The sequence below is a fragment of the Balaenoptera acutorostrata genome, chromosome 3, assembly GCF_949987535.1.
Source record: "Balaenoptera acutorostrata chromosome 3, mBalAcu1.1, whole genome shotgun sequence".
NCBI lineage: Eukaryota > Metazoa > Chordata > Mammalia > Artiodactyla > Balaenopteridae > Balaenoptera > Balaenoptera acutorostrata.
The window spans coordinates 11505207-11521949 of NC_080066.1; the positions used below are offsets into that span (position 1 = coordinate 11505207).

The 16743-nt window shown below is 34.3% G+C and overlaps 1 protein-coding gene across 7 annotated transcripts in view; it reads left to right on the plus strand.

Moving 5' to 3' along the window:
• Positions 1-16743, plus strand: part of ARHGAP21 (Rho GTPase activating protein 21) — a 126462-nt gene that overhangs the window by 71823 nt on the left and 37896 nt on the right. For 5 of the 7 annotated variants that reach the window (XM_057542315.1, XM_057542317.1, XM_057542318.1 and 2 more), the window contains exons 5-7: positions 7229-7321; positions 8852-8930; positions 11461-11515. In XM_057542315.1, the coding sequence (XP_057398298.1) occupies positions 7229-7321; positions 8852-8930; positions 11461-11515 (227 nt within the window). Of the gene's footprint in view, positions 1-7228; positions 7322-8851; positions 8931-10319; positions 10417-11460; positions 11516-16743 lie in introns of those variants that run through there. The other 2 variants (XM_007189887.2, XM_007189888.2) reach the window with 2 other exon arrangements.

Genomic DNA, 16743 nt, shown 5'->3' on the forward strand with positions numbered 1-16743 from the left:
TATGCCAGACACTGTTCTGTGTGCCAGAGATTTTCATGTAGTGTATGTTCTCTTGCATATGTGACCTCACCGAATTTGAATAGATAGGCAGAGCATTCCATTAGGAGTGGGAAACTTGTTCCAGAACTTAATTTTAGGATTCTATTGTGGTTTTACATGTGAGACCTTTTCTAAATTTATTTCACAGCTTTTGGTGCTACCGTTCCTATGTCATGAAATACTCCTTTTCATTAATGTTAGGTAGGCTTTTAGGAAGATAGAAGAAAGTAGAAGGAAGGCTTGGGTTTGTTGTCAGTTTATATGATCCAGATTGTGCAAAATACTACATAATATGGAGAACTGTGAACAGATTTTGTTTTCTTTCCTTTAAGAAGAAATAAAGTTCTGATTTGTTAGTGATGCATACTGAAGTATTTAAAGTATTTGTGAATGAATTGACATGATACGTGGGATTTACACTAAAATACTTTAGAAAAAAATGTGAGTGTAAATGAAACAAGATGACAGATTTTTAATAATTATTTACATTATGTTCATGCGGGGGTTATTCTACTTTTTTTCTCTATTTTTGTATATGCCGGGCATTTACCACACTAAAAAGTAAACCAAAAAAATTAGACAGGTGTGGGCTGAAAGAAAGTTTGTCATGATTAAGTTAGAACATGATCTGCTTTTTAATATTTAGCAGATTTTCTTAACTTCACTTTGTTCCATTTGATGTTACTTAAAGATGAGGTTGAGTAGTGAGTGTGTGTTTGCTTATAATGGATGAAATGTGATTGAGACCTGACAGGTGACTTTCTACTGACATTGTCTAGAGACTATTGGAATTTGGGGTTTGGAGCTCATAAGAATTGTTGGAGCTACAGATTGGAGGCTTGGGAGGTATAATTTCAAAGTACTAGCCATCACTCTGGAAATGAGAGCACCGTAAGTGGAAATTTGGGACCACCTTGGTTTAAAAAGCTGGAATGCATATTTTTTTTCCTCAGTGCTTCTACCCTTACCAAAGGGGAAAGGGACCCAATAATCTGCCATGGCAGTCTTCTTAAATTGGATTGTACTTAATTTTCATATAGAATGTGTCAGTATTTATCATATGATACATACGGGTTTTTGATGTGAGACAATGTCTCTCTTAGGCTCTTAAGATAGTTTTGTATGCCGTTAGCAAACCAAACCCCTAAAATAAAAATTAGAAGCCTGTTTTCTTTTCTTTTCTTTCTTTTTTTTAGAAGCCTGTTTTCAACAATGAAAAAAAAAACAGCTATGAAATATTTCAGGCAAACAGAAAATAAAGGGAAGGAATGTGACTTCCAAATGCTGGCCACCTGTCCTTGTCATCTTAGCATTTTAATACCCCCCCCTCCATTTCTCTCTCTCTTTCTCTCTCACTAAGACATAAATGATTATAAATATGGATAAGGCCCTTCCATACCACTCCTTTTCTATTCTCTTCCCCTAGAGGTAACTACTAGCCTGAATTTGCTATTTATCACTCCCTCTGTTTGTTTTTTGCCTTAATAGATCCATAATTCCTAACTTTTGCTCAATAAGTGCTTCTCCATGCCCTGTTTTTTCTGTGTCAATCTGTGACCCAGCAAAGAGAAACAAAGATCATTTTTTATTATTCAGATTTAACTTTGATATCTGTCTGTCTCAATCTACATTGTGGTTTCAATTATTTTGGGTCTGAAAAATAGATATTAATTTCAATAAGCTATTTAATTGATTTTCTTTAAATAATTAATGCCTGGAGCTTTAGTACTCCATTATGTGACCTCTATAGTTTTCCGCCTTTGTGGAGAGCACACGTCTTCCAAGACTTATCTAACTTTAACTTTCATATGAAGCACAGTTTAATTTCAACAGCCTTTTCTAGTGTAGAGATAGAGGGTTTCTTTGTTTTTGTCTTTTTTTCTTTTTTTACAACAAAGAAGTCAGTAAAAAGAATACTTTAAAAAACTGTCATTATAAAAACAGAGATTTGGTTCCATTAAAAAAATTGTTCGGTAGCATCTATGAGAACTGTGAGAGAGAAGGAAAAATGTTTAAAAATCTCAATCTGAGTGATAGCCATTATTTTCTGCTGCTTTGCTTTTGGTTAAAATGTAAGATGGTATTTCTTTGTTTAAAGTATAATTTTTTTTTAACTCTGATAAGAAATACATTTCTCTTGTCCCTAGAACTAACTATAGGATTCCCTGATCTATACGTATTATTTCTCTGTGTATCTTCATTCTCTGTGTCTCGTTTCTAACTGGTATAGTTCTAAGCATATTACTTCTGAAAATAATCTATTTGCTTTAGGCTGCTTGCTTTGTATACTTCATATTTCAAATTTTGAAACAATTTAAATGTTGCAAGTGATTTGGATTTTAGCATTCTCCAAAGAAGAGGGTCATTAGAGCACTCTGGCTTTTAGACGCCAGTCTCTTTGAAGACAGATGAGTAGTCCGTGTCAGAGTTACTGGAAATATGTTAGTATAGAGTCTCTCTTCCTTCTTCCTTCTTTTCTTCAGTGTTCTTCGGTTTGTACTCTTCAACTCCCCTCAATATGCCAGTTGAGTCTGTATTGTTACTCTTTGGACCAGTATTGAATCAAGCACGAGCAGTGTGACAAGCGCCATGTCCCCTGGCCTCATTCATCCCTGATCTCTATGTAAACTTTCTAAAGCTTTATCATCAGATTAGCATAGTAATAACATTGATTAAATACCTACTTGTATTAGGCATCATATAAGTATTTCACTGGATTCTCTCTTCTAATCCTCACAATAGCCTTGCCAGGTAAAAATAAATTGTCATCATCCTCATTTTTCAGACGAGTTAACTGGGGTACAAATAAATCATTTGTCTAACACCACTTGGGGATAGGGTTGCCAGATAAACTACAGGATGCCCAATTAAATTTGAATTTCTCATAGACAGTCATTTTTGCAAAATCTAGTAACCCTACTTGGAAAGTAAGTGGTAGAGCTGGGATTTTAAACCAGGTAATCTGGTCGTAGGGCTCAAGCTGTTAACCACTGCCTTATACTAGGTATGGAGAATAAAAATCATATCCACCTGGATGTTCATCCAGTATTTGGATGGCAGCTACTACCTATATATTATTATTTCTTTTAGTGGAGTTATTTTTCCCCAACTGATTATATTTACTATAATGTAAAAGTATGTGCATTCTCTCTGATTTCAAAGTGTAACATTCAACTTCAGGCAAATTCATGTATGCTTTTTATAGCTTCTTATTTAAGTCTTTACTAATTGTATGTTAAATAGCATAAAGTGGGGCTTTTTCAGTACCTGCTCATTTTAGCCATTCTCATTCATGTAAGGTCATTGTCTTCTTACTTCCTTTTCTCAAATACAGAAAGATTTAATTACATGTGTGTGCTAGAAAGACACATTTCCCTTTTCTTTTGATAAGGTCAAGGAAATAACACTTGAATAAGGTCTTTAGCAGTTCTTTGAAACACATCCTATGTTTTCTCAAAAAATTGAGAAATTATAAAATACACATGTAGAATTGAAAGAGGCTTTTTACTAAGAATTGCCAGGGAAGCCACCTGGCTCTGCCAAATGATCCTACAGGGAAGCAAGGAATACTTTTTCCTGATTAATTACAATTTGGGATCGGACTTTTTGTTTTGCATATCTAGAAACCGACTTTAAAAAACTAAAGACGTAAGAGATTGAATAACACACACTTTAAATTTGATGCTTGTGATTTCCAGTTCCAGTGGAATTGCAGAGAGCATATATTAAAGACATGGCACTCTTAAAATTATTGAACCACGTGTTTAACACAAGATTTAGAGTCAAGGAATATGGAAATTGAAGAGAGGGCTATTTCTTAGTTAAACCTGCCTGTAATTAAAGGACGCCTATGGGAAATTTTTCTATTGTCCAGAAGGGATTGGTTAAAATCTACAGTAGTAATAGCAAGTCAGAATTTTGGAGAGAGTCCAGAAAGGAAAGTGAACAAGAAGAATCAAAGTACAGCTCTCAGCAGATGTGGTAGTGCTTGCTGTAAGACTGGCCCTTCTTTTAGTCTATTCCATCTTCATGTATTTTCAGGCATAGTGTACTGAAGGATTTGTCAATTTGTGGCAAAGTCTCTCTGATTTTGTAATGGTAGTCATTGCAAAGTTAGTATTTCCTTTATAGAAATCAAACCCAAATTATTTTGGACTACATTTATTCCGTGTGAGTGAAAGTGCCTATCAAAACTTTCAGAAGTCACTACATTGCTACCCAGCCAGCTCTTTATTATTTTGTAGAATTCATTAATGCTCATTTACATTTTGTATTTTTAAATATAAGTAGGGTATAATCACCTTTGGGGCATAGTGGACTAGAGGACATTAATTAAAAAAAAAGTGTCCTCTCTTTAATTATGTAAATCTTTCCCTGAAAGCAGTGACTTGGCACAGCAAAACTTATTAAACCTTCAGATCTCTAGCCTAGAAAAAATAGATGGTTTTCCTTAAATACCAGCTGTTGTAAATGTTGAGTTGGCTACACAAGGACCTAGCCTGATTACCAGCTGGACTGGCATGAAGTATTTGCATTTTAAGCGACTTATATTGAAAGAAACCTTCTTTTCCCTTTCAAACTAGTTGTAAGTGGACTGTCTACTTGTATTTGGCAAAGCTTGACAACTGAATAAGTAGTTCCGTTACATTTGAAGCATGAGGGAACACCATGTTTGGATTTGGATCTGGATTCAAATCCTTACTCTGCCTCTTCGTAAGTTACTTAGTCTGTTTCCTCCTCAGTACAGTGACAGTATTAAAATCACAATGCCTTTCTTGAAAGCTTGATGTAAGAATTAAATAATAACTTTGTTCATTTATTGAACAATGCTTTATCGAATGCCTGTGTGTGCCAGGCATTGTTCTGGGTGCCGTGAGCATCAGTGAACGTGACAGAAATCCCTGCTTTTCATTTTAGTGGAAGAGACAAACAACCAGCATGAAAGCAAATAAACATGTAACTTTAAGTAGTGGATGACAAGTTCTGTGAAGAAAAATAAAGCCTGGCACATACAGAAAGTTTTCCCAAACTTTGTATTATAATTTTCAAAGTACAGCAATTACCTTGTCCATCTGGATTCAACAATTAACTTAATGTTGAATATATATTTGCTTTATCTGTCCATCCATACATGTGTCTGGGTGTTTGGCTATCTTGGCTTATTTTTTTCTCTCAAGCCATTTGAAAATTAAGTTGCAGATATCATTATCATAATACTGGAAATGTAATAATATAATAATAAAATATGATAATGTAAGATTACAATTAGTCCCTAAGTATTTCGGCAAACATCTCTTAAGAATGAGGACATTCTTCCTTACAGTAGGGATTTAACTAGCATTAGTTCTCTGTTTCCTCCAAAACCTCATGGAGAAAGCAGTCAGGGCTGTCTGTCATAGCCAATCAGAAGTGACCAAAGGATTTATAATATTTTCACGTCTTCTGAACTTAGAGAGCTGTATAGAGTTTCCTTGGGAAGAGATCTGATATATATTTATATTTTTGAAAATTGGATGATAGATACTTTGCAGGTATATTTTTATAACCTTTCAAATTTTTCATTCTTGAAAACGTAAGAATATGAGACTAGTCTTCATCTAAGCACCATGGAGAGTGGAAATAACACATTTACCGAGGAATTGCTCCAATTACAAGCTATGCTGAGCGCTTTTACATGTTATCTTATTGAGTCTTCATAGAAACCCTTCAAGAATGCAAAAACATGTCTCTGTACTGTAAAAGAAAAAACAATCATTTCTTTTAAGTAAAAACGTTTACTTACCTGCAACTGGACTATCCAGTGGCAAAGCAAGGATTTGGATCCCTGTTTCCTGGTGTCTAAAACATAAGCAGTTTTCCTCTGTGCCCTGTTGCATTTTAAGGAGAGTTAGCCATTCACTACTTTTAGAGGATTTCTTTCAGAGTAAATAGCTAAATATGTAAGGGGAGTTGCTGATAGATGTTCCTTTATTGGTTTCTACTTCTTTTGAGCCACCTTTGTGATATACCTGGATAAAATTTCGGTTTTATATGACAATAATTATGGTTTCTTTATATTTGACAGTCATATTCTGCCCAGTGCCACAGTCTAACAAGTATGATTAAAGTACTCCACACATATATATGCCTTATTTTCTCAGTTATAGTCTTCTTTAAGGGTCAGGGCTGTGTCTTCTGGTTCATTGATTTTCCATCTTGAATGTGCATCACGGTCACATGAGGGTTTCTGATTCAGTAGGTCTGGGGTGGGGGGGTCCGTGAATTTGCATTTCCAGCACATTCCCTGGTTGTGTTAATGCTGCTGGCCTGGGGATCACACTTTGAGAACCACTGTCTACCTGTTTGTCCCCTCTCAGTACTTACCTTGGTGCTTGTCACGTAGTTTAAATGTCCTCTCACCTGTGACTCTTTCTTTGACTTCTATGTATTGAAACTGTCAGTTGTTCTCCAATGTTAGTGTGTAGAAGGATCATCTGGGAAACTTCCTGACAAAGCAGATTTCTGATTGGACCCCGAAACATTGATTTTTGTCAAACCCCTGAGCTGTTAATGCAGACGATCCATGGATAGCAGTTTGTGAAGTACTGACTTTCAGATTTGATCACGTATTCCTCATCACCATGACTGTATGTTGTTGTATCTGTCTCTGCTTTTTAATACCGTAGTACCATTCTTTGTTCATATGTCTTTCTCCCTCCAGAGTCCCTGAAGGGAAAGGACTGTCTTATTTAGGATTATGACTTAGTGCTTAACACCATGCAGTGTTAAAAAGCAGTAGAGTTGAATACCGCCTTGTGTGATCTAGCTGTGTGACCTTCAGAGAATTTACTTAGTCTCTCTGAGCCTGGGTGTCCTCTTTCATTCCATGGCGGTAGTAATACTTACTTGTTATGGAAATTAGCTCTCAGGTATGTGTAATATTTAGTGTAATAATTTACATACAGAATGTTCCCAGTAAATGGAAATCATTGCTATCGTGGTGGTTGTGTTATGGAAGAAGAAAAATAAATGTTTGAGTTCTTGAAACCCTCTTAATGATGACTTTAGCATCCAGATTTAGGATATGTGTTTAACACTTCATTTAAAAAATCTTTGCTTCACTGTCTCAATTAAATATCATTTTTTATTTTGCTATTTTAAGAAAATATTGTGAGGTAAAATTATGCCTTGGATCTTTTCTTTCTCACAGGAAAACAAAGAAACCGCTTGGAACCCATGGATACCATCTTTGTCAAACAGGTTAAAGAGGGAGGACCTGCTTTTGAAGCTGGATTGTGCACAGGTGCTGATATTCTTACTTAAACCTACCTTTTAATTTCTTTTCTACTTCATTTTTTCCATATTTCATTTTCCATATTTTTCCTTCTGTCTCCTACTGTATGTTTCTTCCTTTTTCTTCATATCAGTTATTACTGTTTTTCAGACCTAGTTAGTTATATGTTTTTTGATACCCAAATGGATGGGTGGGCAGAAATACCATAATTGATATATTGTGGACACTTTTAGTTACCACTTAGATAATGGACCCTCAGAGGCCCTCTTAACCTATTTTGCATACATTTAATTTTGACAAAGGTTAATAAAATAGCAAATGAAGGAGATATTCGTTGAAATAAATGAAATAATCTTGGAGCTCCAAGTTCTGGAAGAGCCTGACCTGCTAGAGGTGAATGAATTCGTCCACCACAAAGAGTAGTTTAAGTCTCCAGTGCAATGCAAGCCCAGCTTCATCTGCAGCTGTCAGTGGATGTGGTCTGGTAGCTGGTTGTTCTGAAATGTTTTGTGACTTGTGATTTTAATTAAAAAAACTAAGTAGGATTTAGTTTAGATTAATGCACACACTAAAATAGTTACCCTTTTCTCTTGTTTCTAAACATGAAATAATTTAAAATGGGAATTAGTGAAAAACTATCTTTTACTGCCTTTTGAATAAAATGTTATCTTTGCAGCTACAAATATAAGTAGTGGGTGTCACTGGTAAGGTTTATTAGGATGCATTGTTAACTTATTAATTATCTTTTTTGTCATAGTTAAAGTAAGCCTAATTTCAATATCATTAGTATATATAATATGTACATCAGTGAACATATAGGATTCTATTACCTAGAATGTATCATCTCTCATATTCTAAGCTTCCCAAGGTTGGGAGGATGAAGTTGAGGGACTGTGCAAAGCCCACAAAAAATACATTTTTTCCTGTTTTCCTCTTTCCTCTGTCCTTTCTCTCATTATTTTCCTTTCTGCTCCACTGAATTTTTCTGAGTAACCAAACATCCTTTTCCCCATTAAAATGAAGAACAAGTTAATATATATAAAGTCAAAATCATGTCCATACCCATGTTTAAGTTCTGCAATGTAGCACTAATCAATAAACTAAATAGACTGAGAGAATACGACAAAGAAAATCAGTTGGACTAAAATTAGAGACCACTGAGATAACAAAAATAATTGTCTAAGGCTGTTAAACAATGTTTCTCTATTAGTAATGACAGGGTAAATGGAGGAATAAATAGTAGTTTTACAACTCAGAAAACAAATGATAGGGGCATAAATAGTATAGTTGTGGTCACTTGGTGATTATACTTTTTGAGGTTTCTAAATTCATCGATGGCTGGACTCTTATTTAAAATATAGTTATATTTTCATAAGTAGCTAGATATATTAAAAGTTAGGTTCATTTTTGTAAAAAGACACTTTAAAAAACAAGTAAGGATATATTAAAAATAATATATTACTCAAGAAGTATTTCAAAAGTACTCACAAGTGACTTTTTAAAGGAATTCCTCATGTGTTATTTAATTTCTCTTTGAAGGTGATCGAATTATAAAAGTCAATGGAGAAAGTGTTATTGGAAAGACCTATTCCCAAGTAATTGCTTTAATCCAGAACAGGTAAGAGTCTTGAAATAGGATTAATTTTGGCCAAAGATGGGTTTTATAAATCATTGAAGCTAGTAGATTTAATACAATATTGTATTCCTATAAGAAATTGATGTGATGTGGAAATATGAAACTTTCCCTTAAAGTGGAAAATGCATTTGAAAGTTGCCAAGAACAAACTATCTGAGGATGGCTTATTTGGTGGCTTTGTTTTGGCAAATTTATCAGATTTGTAATTAAAATCCTTTAGAGCCTGAGAGACATATGTTTTAGATTTACCATTAAGTTTCCTACTTTTATTTGAAGTGATAATCAAATTTCTAATTTGTTTATAATAAATATATATAAATGCATATATAATTTATTTTAAAACCACTAAGGATAACTTATCTTAAATAGCTCACTGAATGATATTCTTGGCTCAAATTCATTTGTTTTAACAAAGACAGCAAGAAATCGTCTTTTAATCCGTTTGTTTGCCTACATTCTACAGAATAGGATTTTGAGTTCTAAAGGTAAATAAATATTTATAGAGCAACTGATTGCAAAGATAATTTAGTCCTACTCTTTCTCTCTATCACACACCTAGAATTTTTTTTTTAATTACAAATAAAGAAATCGAAAGCCAAAGAGGTTGCTGTATTAAATATCTGTCAAGAATAAGCCATGACTCTGGGATCCGATTTCCAGCTCATCACCACAAGAGGTTCTTCCCAGATTCAAATACAGTAACTTTTGGATGATCTGTTGCTTTATATTAGCCATACTCACCTGTCTATAATTAAATTGAGGTTCATTATTTTCTGAAGAATTCTATCAAGCTCCTCTAACCATGTCTAAAGCTGTTCATGCTATAATCTAACTTATGTACGCGAATGCCCTAATATGTTGTCACTTTTACAGTTCGGTGATGTGATCACGATTTACTGATCTCAGAGTATTCTCCTTACTGTTGGATTCTAGGTGTTCCTGACAGTGAGCCCTATTTGATCTTAAATATTGAGGAGACCTGGGCACTGGTGAAGAATTGAAAGCCTCCTCGGAGGCTGTGGAGAGATCCACCCAAATTTTCTTTTACTGAAAATAATTTAGATCATGATAAATATACCAGTATGTTTTGTCAGCCTGTAATTTAAGGGTTTTTTAGTGTATTTGTTAACATGTCTTCTTTAAAAGTACTATTTTTCCAAACAACCATAACTTAATCTTCCCTCAAAATCCACATTAATTTTTTTTTGTTTGTTTTTTTTTTGTTACTGGTGCAGTTCACCTTTCAGAATAATAATAACACTTTGGAATGACAGTCTTAATTTTTCAACCAATAAAGCAATTTGAAAAATAAATACTGTTTTTTCATGATCTTATTTTTCTTTTAAAAAATTGTGTTCCTTTTGTCTGCAGTTGGTAGCAAATGGATTAATGCAGCACAAAGCCATTGAGATTCTGCAGTGTATTAATGTAAAAATGTATCCTTGCAGAAGAATTTATCTAAGCATCAGTATGTATTTTCTACCAACTCTAAATGTTGAAATACAAGTACCTACATATTTTCTTCGTAGAATTTATTTGAACCTGTGGTTCTAATTGTTTTACTATTCTCTCAGCATTTATGAACCTAAAAATAAGGGTTCAAATAGAGACACCAGTAAATTATTAGATTTGGGGTTTTTTGTTTTTGTTGTTGTTTGTTTCTTAATCTCTTGATTGTATTGGGGGAAAATCTATCTGATATTGTTAGGGTAGATACTGAAGCACTTGCTGGGGATAGCCCTGCTCTCCTTGCCGTATCTAAGTGTAATTCCAGATCACAGGACTCAGTATAATTTATCCCTTTGAACTGTTTTAAACCTAGAGAAACGTCTCTATTATTTTTAACAGGACACTTACAGTACCAAAATAAAATGAGACTTTGAGCTATTCCTGTAAAGGCTCTAAAATTAAATCACGGAGAAGAAAGTAAATTGTTGAGATGCTATATGGTTTTTAAAAAATAAGGAGTCATTTTGATGGTTGTGATGGTGAACTCTGATTTCCTTCCCCTTTGAGGCCAAGAGGGAATATTTCAAAATTAGGATGTTTAATATTGCTTAAAATGTTAAATTTGAGGGTTCTCTGATTATTTTTATGTTAATGTATTTTTAACTTGATAAACAGAGAATTTGTGGTAAAATTTGTAATTTGTTCTGTGACCTGAAAGAAAATAATACACAATTATATATTGATGAGTTTTGTTCCAGGAGTATTCAATATAAGTAATATACTTCATGTTTCTAAATTAGAAACATGTTATAAAGAACACATGACTGATTATGAATAGCTCAAACACACGGCAGGGTGCCCTCTTTTGTACATAATTAGCCTATATATATAAATGACTTCTTTTCATTTTAATGATTCGGATTTGAAATGTAAAGATTTTTAAAACCCCCATATTAAACTCATAAGCAATTTAAAAAATACTTGTGAGTTAACTCTTTTTCCTTTATGTCTTTCTTGTATACTTCTGCCTCCCCTAAAATAGTATGTATCTATTCAATTTCAGCGATACCACATTGGAACTTAGTGTTATGCCAAAAGATGAAGACATTCTCCAAGTGGTGAGTTTTATTTATTCAAATATGTGGAATTGTTTTATAGTCATGAATGTTAAAAATTCTTTAAAGATGGAGGTGCAGTATAAAGTTTTTTTAAAAGATTCTAGGGAAAAAAACTCAAACGCTCTGTTTTTCTCTACATTTTACCAAAAAAACAGAAAAAGGGGAGAGAGAGACTATTGTCCATTTTTTACAATTAAACAACATGAGAATATTTTATTGATTCCACAGTAAACTCTTATTGTTGTCATTTGGAATGAGATTCCTAAAGAGTTTGTTTGCCCAAATGTTGCATTCTAGATACTCCTTCAACCAAAAGCCAAACCTCAGGCTGCAAGTACATATCCCCAGGAATTAGATTTTTGTTTTTTTTAAACTATGAGGTCAGAAATTTTATGAAAGGCATTTATTAATTTTCCAATAAGCATTACTGTCTGTAAATTACTTACCGAGCAGTTTTCTTAACAGTATCCATTCATTCCATTAGAAGTAATGTTCACAATGAATAGAGTCTACACCTTAAGGGAAAAATATGTTAGCATCTTAGAGAGGGAGTGAAACTATATAGTTGAAAATCTTTAGCATTTATCTTAAAATATCTTTCTCCTCTTGAGAAAGAAAACAGATTAACTGGAGTACTTAACTCCTTTATTAAGCTTAGATATTGCTGAGGGTAAAAAGATGATCAAATAAATTTCATTCAGGAAAATAATACTTTTCCTCAATTGATTCTGTAGTTCAGCAGAGTAAAACAATTAGAGCTAGGAAATAGCAGTGGCTGCTGAAGTTTGTTGTTTGTTTGTTTTTTTAAATTCCTTTTAGTGAATAGCTGTTGTCGCTGTTGTTTTCTTACTCAGAACTGATGGAATCCTTGTGGTAGGAATGGAAATCGGAATGTTTTTCGTTTGTAAGGTGTTCATTTGAACTTAGCTCAACAAAAGTCCTAAATAATCTTCTGTAAACATTTTTGTTACAAAAAAATCACTAAAGCCAATCCTAATTATTCAGTTTATTCACTTACACATAAAATATAATTAACCGAAATCCATGGAGATCAACCTTATGTTTTCAAGACATACTGATTTTATTTCAAAATGGCATGTTTACTGACAACACGTTATTACCCTTCTTAAGTGCACAGTTCTGTTGGGGTGAGTGTCTCAATAAGGAAGTTGTAACCATCTGTGGTGGTTTTCTTAGTCAAGTAGCACTAGTTGTAGAGTCCTCCCCTGATCATTCAGCATAGTGAGAGAACAACAGACATAACCACGGAAGGCAGTGAAGTCACTAGACTGAAAATAAATAGGGGGGTCCTCCTGTAGGGCTCCACTTATGCAAAGGACCAGGAGGTGATGCCCACACGGTAGGGCAAACTTTACCTTGAACCCTTGCATTCTCCTGACTCAGAGACAGAGGGCACTTCCGAAACAGAACTGATATCTCATCTTCAGTAGACTCTTTGCTTGCCAAGGTGAAGGCACTGGTTGGACACTGTTTAGAACTGTGAAACGAACAGCTCATTTCACAGAATGGCCGGTGCTGTATAAATTCCCAGGGAAGGAATCAAGCACAGAATTACCATCCTAGCCTGCTGTGTGGTTGATGCAGGGGCGCAACAGTGCAAGGAATCATGTTCTGAGGATGTGATCAGTGGGAAATTAGGTTAATTAATCTCCTTGTGTTTTATTTAGGATAAAGGGAAAATACAAAGTGTTGCAACACAGGGAGAAGTTGGTTCACTGGGGTGACCTGAGCACACAGATCTTCCAGGTTCCTCAGGGTCCTGATATATTGTAACAGAAAATTCATTTTTAAAACTTGTTGAGTTATTTTAATCGTAAGAAATTAAAAGCCCATATCCTTTGATAAAAGAAAACCTCACTTTTAAACCCAGTCTTCCTTCACATTTGCGTGTGCTATAATTTGTTAGGAAATTGAAGGAGTATATATAGTTCATGCAGACTCTCCGTTGTTCCCTGAAGGACACTGAAATGCAGCAACTTCTTTTCCACACAAATGCTTTTAGCTGGGATATCTACAAGTGGCATTTTTAAAATCTATTATAAAACGCAAAGAGAATCTGGGATTTGAAAAACCATATGTGGAAATACTTCTCTCTAACAGATTCTAGAATGAAAATGTTCTATAAGGGGCCTTCAGAAGTATTTATGTTGGTCTTAAATCTGTTACTTAAAATATATGCTTTTAAAGATGTATTTGTCCCTGTGAGGTTGAATATTCATTGTAAAGAAAACATAAACATGAACATTTTTACAGCTACTATAAACATCATTTACCCAAGAGAAAGCCTGTCTCAGTTTTTATATATTTGCCTGGGTCACGGCAGGATCAGGTGTCCATGAACGTTTGCTCCTCAAGTAACATATAGATCAAGTTGTTCTAGAGGTATTCAGCTCATCTCTGAGAGGTGGCATAGAAAATTTAATTTGGTTTAAAACTTACCTCATGTAAGGACAGGTATATAATAATAAATCTCATAATTCACAGAAGACCATGACATGATGTTGAAAAACATGAAGTAAAATTAAGAATTATTTATTATGTTATTAAACTAGTGCTGGTAATAGTACTCCTGTACTTGGCAACCTCATTTTTTAAACTAACATACATTTTCATACATTGTAAAATGTATGTACAGTGACATACATTTTAAACTAACAATACAACAGTACTGTATTCATTTGAGTCATTTTGTGGTCTTATATAATAATATTTTAGACCATGATCATAGTCTTAGACAAGTTCATATTTTTAAGGTGATACTACAAAATAAAAAGCACTTCCTGTTGCATTTTGTAAAAAGACAAAACGATTTTGTTGCCCTCTCAGACACTGAGAGTGGATGAAATAGCCACCACCCGTCAAGTCACCTAAACAGTGATGCTGACTGAAAAAAAATATGTCCTCAATGGACCCATGGTAGCTCTCAGCGCTAGATCTGGGTGTTCTTTTCTGTGCAGACTTCAAGATACTTCATTAAGCCTTTAGCTCCATGGACTCAAAATTCAGTTTTAAGTAGATCAGTTCTGATGGCTGTGGAGATTCTCGGGTGTGTCTGATGTTTGACAAGGGTATTTGGAGCCTACTTTGTGTTTTAACAGCCAGGCTAAACAGCTTTTCTAGTGTAACAGGGAAGAAAGTGACGGCACTAGGACTTGAACCCAGGTAGGCCTGAGACTGTATGTAGCCTGTACTTGAAACTAAACCACAGTCCCATACTGTCGTTGGGTCCAGATGAAGAGTGTCAGAGGCTGTTACATTCACACCGCCGGTCAGGGTCAGAGCTGCTAGGCAAACTCATCTCTGAGATCTGCGTCCATTGCCCTAGTTACCACTCCATGAATGTGCGATGTAAATTGAAAAATGTCATTTAACCCAATTTTTTCTTTAGATTTATTAGAATTACTTTCAAAATAATTATTTATTATGTTCCACAATCAGTATACTATTCTATTTAAAATTAGGTATCCATTTGTCACGTGTGGATCAAGGTAATCTTGCTTTAGAGTAGGGAAGCAAGAACAGGAATTCTGGAGGGTTCTTTCATTTGCAAGTTTGAAGCAGTTACTTCTATTTTTAAAAAATATTTTTAAAAAAAGTATTTTTAATAATTATAAGAATAGTACTTGCTTGTTAGAAAAGTTTCAAATAATTTAGAAAGGTATAAAATATCCACACCATCCGCTTCTCCCATGTCCCACTGTGGCATGTCTGACGTGTATTTTAAAATTATCCAAACAGATATGTAGTTACTTTTGCTTTTATCATAAGTAATGGTATCAAATTAACAGGTCAGCCTGTTAACTCAAACTGGTAGGCAGGAATTTTAATCTTACTAGCTTATTTATTCTGCACTTTTTTGTTTGTTTTTCCTGTTTACAAGACAGTAAATATGGTACAGTAATAGTAATACTATCGCAATAGTAATAGGTATGGTAATAGTGATTTTGATGCAGTTCTACTAAAACTGAACTGAAAGATTATTTTAGGACTATTTGGCTACTGTTAGTCACTATACCTACAGTCAAGATCCAGACTGTTAACATTACATTTTATTTAAACGCTCTTTACAAGTCTAATTCCAAATGAAGACTTCCGTGAGGCATCTTTCCTTACTCACCTCCCCTCACCCCCCTCCCCCTTTAAAGAACATTTTGGATCTGTAGGCATGACAGGGCTGCTACTATTCCGTTTTCATTAGGTGTGGCTTGAATTTTAAAATATTAACTTTTAAACTACTAAGCTACTATAAGATATAAAACTTTAATACAAGGGTAAAGGAAATTCAAGAAAAAATTTAGAGTGATATATAAAAGGCCTAATGAAAAAAAAATTGGCTAAAGATTTTTTGTCATATCCTATTGAATTCCCAAGTGCTAATCAGTCGGAAAAAATCTGAGTGTTGTCTAATTCCATCAAAACTTATGGATGTATATTGGATTGGCCAAAAAGTTCGTTCGGTTGTAAGTAAAAATGACACATTTTTCATTTTCACCAAGAACTTTATTCAACAACGTATTCATTAACCAAATGAACTTTTTAGCCAACTCAATACTATGAAGTATCCATTTGGACTTAAACATAAAAATAAAAATTATTATGAGCCAAATATGCAATTCTTATGACATTGGTTTCAAAAATTTCTGGGCCATGCCATTTCAGGCCAACTTATTAATACAGGATGATTTTGATGTCATTATAAAGAATATAAATTGACATCATTATATAAAAATTACTTTAAGTGATATTTTGTACTGTTTAATTGGTGCCTATTGACAATTCAGAGATTCCCAGGGGGTAATTAAAACATTGAAATGTCTGACCATGGTGTCTCAGTGAAAGATTGAGTACTTTCTGACTCAAGAGAAAGCACACCACAGTCACAGCTATGAGCAAGTTATGGAGTTTAAAATTCTGTTTTCAGAGTGTAAAACCTTATTAATGGGTTCCATGTTCTCCTCAAAGAGTTGAATGTTGTAATCCACCCCAGTGTTTGCACAAGCCCCGTCTAAAGCTTTCCTCTGCAGGCAGTTTGTTTTCTAGAGGAACACTTAAAGGCATCCTGGGAGAAGGGGACTCCTTAAAATTGTCATATTGTCTATTCCTAATTTACATCCCTACACTTATTCTGGAGGTAATTTGTGTCTGTACCGCACCTCTCAGCATAGCTGTAGAAGTTTATTCCCATGACTTACCTGGAACACATACCA